This window comes from Helianthus annuus, chromosome 11 (genome assembly GCF_002127325.2).
Source record: "Helianthus annuus cultivar XRQ/B chromosome 11, HanXRQr2.0-SUNRISE, whole genome shotgun sequence".
Lineage (NCBI taxonomy): Eukaryota > Viridiplantae > Streptophyta > Magnoliopsida > Asterales > Asteraceae > Helianthus > Helianthus annuus.
This window is the reverse complement of record NC_035443.2, coordinates 186,008,961-186,016,666: the sequence shown is the minus strand read 5'-3', so window position 1 is coordinate 186,016,666 and position 7,706 is coordinate 186,008,961. Positions and strand designations below refer to the sequence as shown.

The following is a 7,706-nucleotide window of genomic DNA, read 5'->3' as shown; positions in this document are numbered from 1 at the left end:
TACATTAGATAGGTTATACCTCTAAGAGTTTCTTTGGCAGAACAATTAAAAATAAGGTGTAATAAAACACATAATTTAAAAACCAAGTAAAAATAAGCTTCATTACGACGAAACAAATACAATTGCCCTCAATGGGACTTAGGAAAAACAACACAAACTACCCACGCAGGGGCAAACAGAAAGGAAAATGAGTCCACGCAGGGACTTAATATGAAAACTAAAACAAATGTCCACGCAGGGACTTAATTCGAAAATTAAAACATGTGTCCACGCAGGGACATGATTACAATAACCAAGAAAACATCAATCCTCTACTTTTTCTTCCCTTTAATAAGGTTCGCAAGGCCCTTCATAAAGCTAGTATGTCTTTCCTTATTTTTCTTAGCCTTGTTTTCAACTTTATCCAGTCTTTCCAGGATTTCCTGGGTTTGCTGCTGTTGCTGAAGTTGCTGGGAAGGAGGCGGCTGGTAGGACGGGTACTGGTAACTCGGACCTGGAAACACCGTTGGATGCATAGAAGGGTAAGTAGAAGGATAGAGGTGATGGTACTGAGCAGTAGTAAGATATGGATCTTGAGATGCATAATCCGAGGGGTATCCCGTTGGGTTCTCAAAAGGATTGTACCCGGAAGGATCTGGGTACGTCGGGATCGGGTTATCAAATCCCACCGGCGGCAGAGATGGTGCAAAAGAAGCTTGCGGAGGATTAGCCTCCGGTGCCACATTTGAGGGTCCACCCAACTGGGGGTCCTCTGGAATAGGGGGATAGGAACTCGAACCACGAGGAGAACTAAAACGGGGTCCTCCTCTAACGGACATGCGGGCGTTCCTCCTTTGCCTAGGAGGCTCGGGAGGTGGCGGTGGCTGCTGCGGTGGCTCCTCTATCGGGAGTGGTGGTGGTGAGACAGCTTGAAGTTGAGGATCGTCCAAAGGTGGTTGGGCTGGAGAGCTATGGTAAGATGGGGTAAAGAACCAGTCGTAGGTAGCCATCCTCTCCTGAAATGAGTCAGGTCCACTGTATGGTGATCCTTGAAACGGAGACCCACTAGATATACTAATAGGGTGACCCGGGGTTCCTGTTTGCATTTCCGGATCGGGGTCATCATCTGTCTCCATTTCCTGAGAGAAATGATCCTCAGGGCCCAATAGGTTATAACCAAGAAAGTCATTGACATAATCGGCGGGGTTGAACTGTCCTGGAGAGTATAGAGACTTAGAATGGTGAAAAGAGTGGGATTGTAACGAATGATGCGAATGGTAGGATTCTTGAGAGTGGTGAGATTGTTGGGAGTGATGCGACTGTTGAGGTTCAATAGGAGTAAGTAGTCCAAAGGACGGGTGAAAAGAAGGTGATGAGCTTAGCGAGGCAGAATGCCTTGCTGGCTCAATTGGTTGACCCCACAAGTCACGTGAATCAGAAGAGGAGAAAGACGCCGAGGGAGTGCGCCTATGGGACGGTCCTGCTGAAGGTGGTCCTCCACGCATAGGACCCTTGCCACGTCCTCGAACTCTTGGAGGCATAATGACTATTCCTGCTTAAACAAGAAAACAAAATAAAACAAAACATAAAAACAACGAAAGAAAGTAAAGATGCATCCTAGGTCATTTGCCTAGACTCGAGAGTCTAAGGAATGTGCTTATTGTGTCATTGAGATTAAACACAAAAGGTTAGTGTTTAATTCACTCAATGTTGGCTCTGATACTAAATGTCACACCCCAATATTCCACGTATTACCGGTGGGCCCGGTGGGGAGTATCGTGACGTAGTAGATATCATCATTGTCAACACACACACAATATTATAGCACAGCGGAAGGCTGGGAAATTAACTATTACAAACCATACTGTCTGTATGTTTGAGTATATGAATATTACAGACGGGAATGTAATAAGATCCACAGGCGGATCATAAAGTACAAAGAAAAACAAAAGCTACAGACTCCGGGTATCTAATGGATTTGCAAGATCCTCTATGACACCCTACAGCTCCAGCCTATTACGAGAAGTACCTGTCAATCAATCTTTAGGAAAATACGTCAGTATACACTGGTAAATACAATTTAACTGACTCGTTTTGAAAACGTTTAAGAAAATTTGGTTTAGGTGCTCAAGGCACAAATCATTTATAACTTGGGACAATCTTCATTTCGATCTTGTATACAGCTTTACTTATTTGTCATACATGTGGGGCCGGTTTATAAGCCGGACATGATTAACTGACTCACCACTTAAAGAACCCACAAAGGAGTTATCCCCAACTTGTGGAAAATTTTAATATATAGCATTTGCATCTGTCGGGTGCATGCCTGCACCCCGTGCATAGGTCGTGGCCATTATTAACTTAAATGAGCCAAGGATATCCAGGACACGGTCGTTAACCCCCAAATGTTTATGTTATCAAATAATACGGATTAAAACGGGTTATGCGGATTTATTAAATCACAATCCGACTAAATAATCCCATACCCGACCAAGCGGTATTAATATACCGTATCCCAAGCCCGTATAGGGAAAATAAGTTAAAAGTATTTACCTGATGTAGCAGTAATTTCCTAAGTTTCTTGATAGGGCACTTTCTACTGGAAGCTATAAATCTGTATAGAAGGTTTAATTTATCTATTAGGATGCTAACGGGTCGTTATACAGTCAAAGACTTAGACCGGCTAGCTAGAAGGAAACCTTACGGTTCTAACGCTAGATCAAGCGGAGACCGGAATAGAATGTGATTTAGACCCAACAAGTTTGAATACTTGTATAATATGGGTAAACTAAATACATTCTGAAAAATGAGAATTAGATAATAAGGTTTAGCACGTTTCGGCTATTTTACGTAAATTAGTCACGTAACCGATCCGAACGCATAATTGCGTAACGGGTAACCAAATGAATTATATGCAGGTCTTAATTATAATTATGCTCAAAGTATATCAATATATCAGCAATATATTAATATTTATGCCCAAAAGCAATTTAAACCAAAACAAGTCCCATAAGGGTATTTTGGTAATTTTTACATAGGCTTTTAAAGGTTAAAAATAGGTTTCTGAGTTTAAAACATTAGCTTACTGTAATATTATGTATATTAGTTTAAAAACATCAGTAGGTTATGAGTTTTATATGATAGATATAGTCTTGACCCATACTAGGTGCTAAAAATGCTAAATATGCGATTTAAAGGGCTAATATGGTAAAAATAGGAAATCTAGTATTTTTGGTCAGTTTATAAGGTTCAAAATAACTCATTTATCATTTAGGATCAGTAGCAAAAAGTTTGGCTTCAAAAAGTTATGTAAAACTCATTTTATACGTGCAAAGGGAATAATCGGTAATTACCGAAACTAGGCTATAATCTTATATTAAGTTCAGCTTAAAAATAAATAAAAATCTTTAGAAATCCCAAAATATTATTTAACATCAGTAGGTTATGAGTTTGGTGTTAAAAATCGGGTTTAGATGGGCCTTATGCTAGTTACGCTTTATAATTACTAAGAAGACCCTTAATTACGCTATTGAGCATAACTCTCATTCTAAACCTCAAACTGATGTCAAATTTTCGGGACATGACTAAATATCAGTAATAAAGGTTTTAGTTCATTCATATTGCTAAAAATCTTGTTTTTATGCAAAAAGGGCATTTTAGGCATTTATGAGCATAATTACGATCAAGAGTATAAAGTACAAACGATTAGGCGCCAAGCAATATAACTCCAGAGGTTATACTACAATGCAATGTGGTCCTAATGGAAGCTTAAAACATGGAAGAAATAAGTTTGAATGGGTCAGAACTGAAAGTCTTAGCAAAAGTCAAGCTTTTGCGACTTTCGGTTATAATCTGCCCTTAGAGGATTAATTGTCGGATTAGGACTGTTAAAACATGTTTATATATTCATTACCGAGTCATTAAAATGTTATATTATAATTTAGAACCTTTGGTTTGTTAATTTTAATCAATTTAGTTAATTCTGTCCAGTTTGACTTTTTGTCAAACTACTTTGACCCGACAATTAACCAGTCAAACGAGATAATTAGGAGACACCCTTTCAGGGGTTAATCACCTATACTAAGGTGGTTTCATAACCACTTTCAATTTGATCAGTGGTTAAGCCACATGTAAACAAAACGAAAGTCAAACTGATTATACACTAAGTTTGACTTTTAAGCAATTAAACTAATTAATCTACTTAGAGGAGTAATTAGAAGCTTACTAAAGGTCCAGGCTATCTTTTCTACACTTGATAGTCTTCTCCAAGTCCTTGAGAGCTCCAGAGTTCAGTAAATTTGATTGTTGTAAAGATGTGAGTTTTTGAAACTTCATATCAAGGGCTATTTATACTAATTTATGGACTCTTAGATCTTGCCCAGCTGTTATGGATGGCCCTAGGATCACCCCAGGTGTCCTAGTGGTTTATTTTTACCGTCCATTAATCTCTGGTATTGAATTTTACATGTTTAAGTCGGTTAAACAGCTTAACTCACACCTGTCCAAACATTCTGCCCAGCGACGTCCTTACGGACCGTAGAGGATCTCTCTTACGGTCCGTAACCAATGCTTACGGACCGTATATCTAATTGTTTTACGGTCCGTAACCGAACCTGAAACTCATCGCCCAGATACACCTTTGCGGACCGTAAGCCTAGGGCTATACGGTCCGTATCCGATGACCAGAGGACAAAAATTTTACAACTTTTATACCTTTCACCATGCACTTCAATGACCGAATCTTGACCCCATAATCCTGTGCAATAGTCCAAATGACCAGTTCTGAATGCCCAATATAATACCATGCAAATGTGTTTCCTTGGATTTGAAGGAGTTGTCCTAACATGGAGTTTTGTCGACTCTTTGAATGAATTACAACACTCTTGAATTATACCTTACTATTAATATCTGAGTTTAACCTTCTTAATAACTTTTTATCAATGTTTAAGTCAGAAAGTTAAGATTGGCATGTTGTTATCATAAGTCCTTTCGAAACATAATTTCTCAGTTTGTCAAATTTAGTCCTTTAACTAGATCTTTCACATCACCGAGGCTTTATGATACGTGTCCATGAATAATTGGACGTGTTTTTACGTGGTGTTACACTAAACCCACGGTATGAGCCTGGAGCTCTGATACCAATTGTTGGGTTTCAAAGCTTCAAAACACAAAAATACACAAAGATAAACTCACGAATAGGAAACTTATTTTACTGCTTCAAACCCACACCTTTCATTGATTGGAAATTTACATTAAATAGACCTCTAAACAAACTAACTATGTAACAAATTATCTCCTAAGACTCCTATATTTATGCCACGTTTTCTTGACCCACTAAACTTACCCACGACTAATTAAAAATACAATTAACATGTGACTCAATAAACAAACTTCCTGCTGACCCATATCCATTTTCGACCCGTATCCATGACCCGCTTTGAACCCGTCAAGATTAACCAACACATCTATAATTGGTTCACACTCCTCATAAAAGACCACTTCCTGCCATGATAAAATCATCAGAACCATTTTTAACAATCAATTACAACCAGCAAGTTTATATATAAAAATAATAAAGTATCTTAACCATGAATTAACTGTTTACCTCCGCATCTTGCATTCCTTTCTCTATATCCACAGTTATAAAGTACCCGAAGTGCAACTTTCTTAAAGTTATTCATAGCTTTAAACTGTTTTAGCCTTCCAAGGACCGCGTTATCAAGTGGTGTATCGGGTGCTTCTCCATATTCTTTAATCCACGGATGCACCGATAAACATAGAAAAACGACATTGAAGATAACATTTATCAAAGCATTGGTATTTAACAGGGTTCCCTCATTACATAATATGCATACTGTACCATTTTTATTTTTCAATTACTATATAAATTTCCATTTCAGATTAGTACTTACAAAGAACTTGATGAGCTGTTAACCTTTGCTTGGGATTTGAAGTCAACATCTTCTTTACAAGATCTTTGGCCTGATGAGATATGGAAGGCCACGGATCACTCGTGAAATCGGCGTGCCCTTTCAAGATTGCATTGAATATCCTGTGCTCAGGTTCTGTATCACCACATGTATTTCTTATTAGTTCACTGAATTATTAATCTTTCTAGGCTTAATGAATCAAGAAACCATGAAAATTATCACCTGCCCAGAAAGGCGGAACTCCCCTCAGAAGAATATGTAGCATGACCCCAATACTCCATATATCAACTTTTGGTCCGTATTTTCTCTTCAAGACTTCGGGTGCAATATAATAGGCACTTCCCACAATATCTTTGATAGCTGATTAGTTTCACACATGAATAACTTAACAAAGATATTAGTTTGTATAATATGTGGATGCTGGATCAACAAACAAATGGGTATTTTTTTTCATACAACAAGGATACTTGATTCGCATAAACTATAAATTATTGCAAACTGCTATAAGCACCATGAATTGACCTCAAACATAAACTAAACAAATTATATGAAAGTGCAGCTATTGACTGACCAACTCCAAAGTCCATATCATGTATTGCTCTAAACCATAAGTTACTGCATATACCCTCTATTGATTGTTTCGCCCTTTGCTTAAAAAACAAAAGTTATTGCATATACCCATCACATTAACTCTAACTAAACTTAATAAAAACGTATTAAAAACAAACTGACGGCTGAATATAATCAGCTACTTTGACCCGTTCAAATTATCCAACCCGTACCGATGACCCGATCAAGATTATTCCTAACAGAGCCGACCCTGAATAAAGTACGATTACAAGTATTTCACTACAAGAAATATCCATTAGCCATCTATTTGACTCCCCAATTTCCATAAACCTACCCATATACATGCAGTTCAACACAAAATTGAAAAAAATAAACTACAAACATATATGTATAAATACAGTTCAACACAAAATAAAAATAACAAACCTACAAATATACATGCTTATACATACTGTACTACACAAAATTAGTAAATAAAAAGAGAAATTGAAAAGAACGAACCGGAGGTGATCGAATGTCAGTGAAGGTGACCGGATTTCAGTAGAGGTGGCCGGATTTCAGTAGAGTTGACCGGATTTCAGCGGAGATGACCGGAAGTGGTTGCATTTTAGTGGAGGTGACCTACAAAAACTACACAAAATCAAGAAATATAAATATATAACTAAAATAAACAACAATATAAAGAACCCTAACCGTGTATGTCGCCGGAGGTGGTCGGATTTCAGTGGGCGTTACCGGAGGTGCTTGGAATTGAGTGGAGTTGGCCGGAATCTTGGGTGATTTGAGTGGGGTGGACGAAGCACAGCTTGGAACGGGCTCACAGACACCGAAAGCCCCGCATTACGGCTGGCGGAGACTGGCGGATCGATGGTGAAGGGGTATAGTAGGATAGAATGGAGGGAAAGGGAGGGATGAAGGGTTTTGTCCACTTAGCAGCGACAATTATCAGACATTACCCTGATCGTTGGATCAGATCTTCATCCAACGGCCAATAAATGCTCAGTAACCCTTGACCCGGATCGAACCCTTTAGCGGCGACACATATGAAGTCGCCGCTAATACTGTCGCCACTAATACTGATTATTCTTGTAGTGTTGACCCAGTCGTCTGCAACAAACACCTTGCTGCGTGGTTGATCCAATTCCCCAGTTTGCAGAAACCCTCCAGTGACGACATGATGTTATTAATTTTGTTTGGCATTACGTCAAACAACTTCACTGCGTTCTT

The 7,706-nt window shown here is 38.6% G+C and overlaps 1 protein-coding gene and 1 long non-coding RNA gene across 2 annotated transcripts; both read right to left on the bottom strand.

The window, feature by feature from the left end:
- Window positions 1–311: 311 nt before the first annotated feature.
- On the bottom strand, window positions 312–1,520 carry LOC110888992 (extensin-like). Its single transcript, XM_022136484.1, has one exon. It carries the CDS (start codon window positions 1,518–1,520, stop codon window positions 312–314), a length of 1,209 nt encoding a protein of 402 aa, XP_021992176.1.
- Window positions 1,521–5,407: 3,887 nt separating this feature from the next.
- On the bottom strand, window positions 5,408–7,376 carry LOC110891479. Its single transcript, XR_002565362.2, has 6 exons — window positions 7,173–7,376; window positions 6,981–7,100; window positions 6,132–6,269; window positions 5,892–6,044; window positions 5,585–5,728; window positions 5,408–5,481 (listed from the first exon to the last, which is right to left on the bottom strand). It is a non-coding gene; the product is annotated as an uncharacterized LOC110891479 (long non-coding RNA).
- Window positions 7,377–7,706: the final 330 nt, after the last annotated feature.

What these genes read in the sequence shown, in the direction of transcription:
- LOC110888992 (XM_022136484.1), bottom strand. Translation starts at nt 1,520, where the DNA reads ATGCCTCCAAGAGTTCGAGGACGTGGCAAGGGTCCTATGCGTGGAGGA.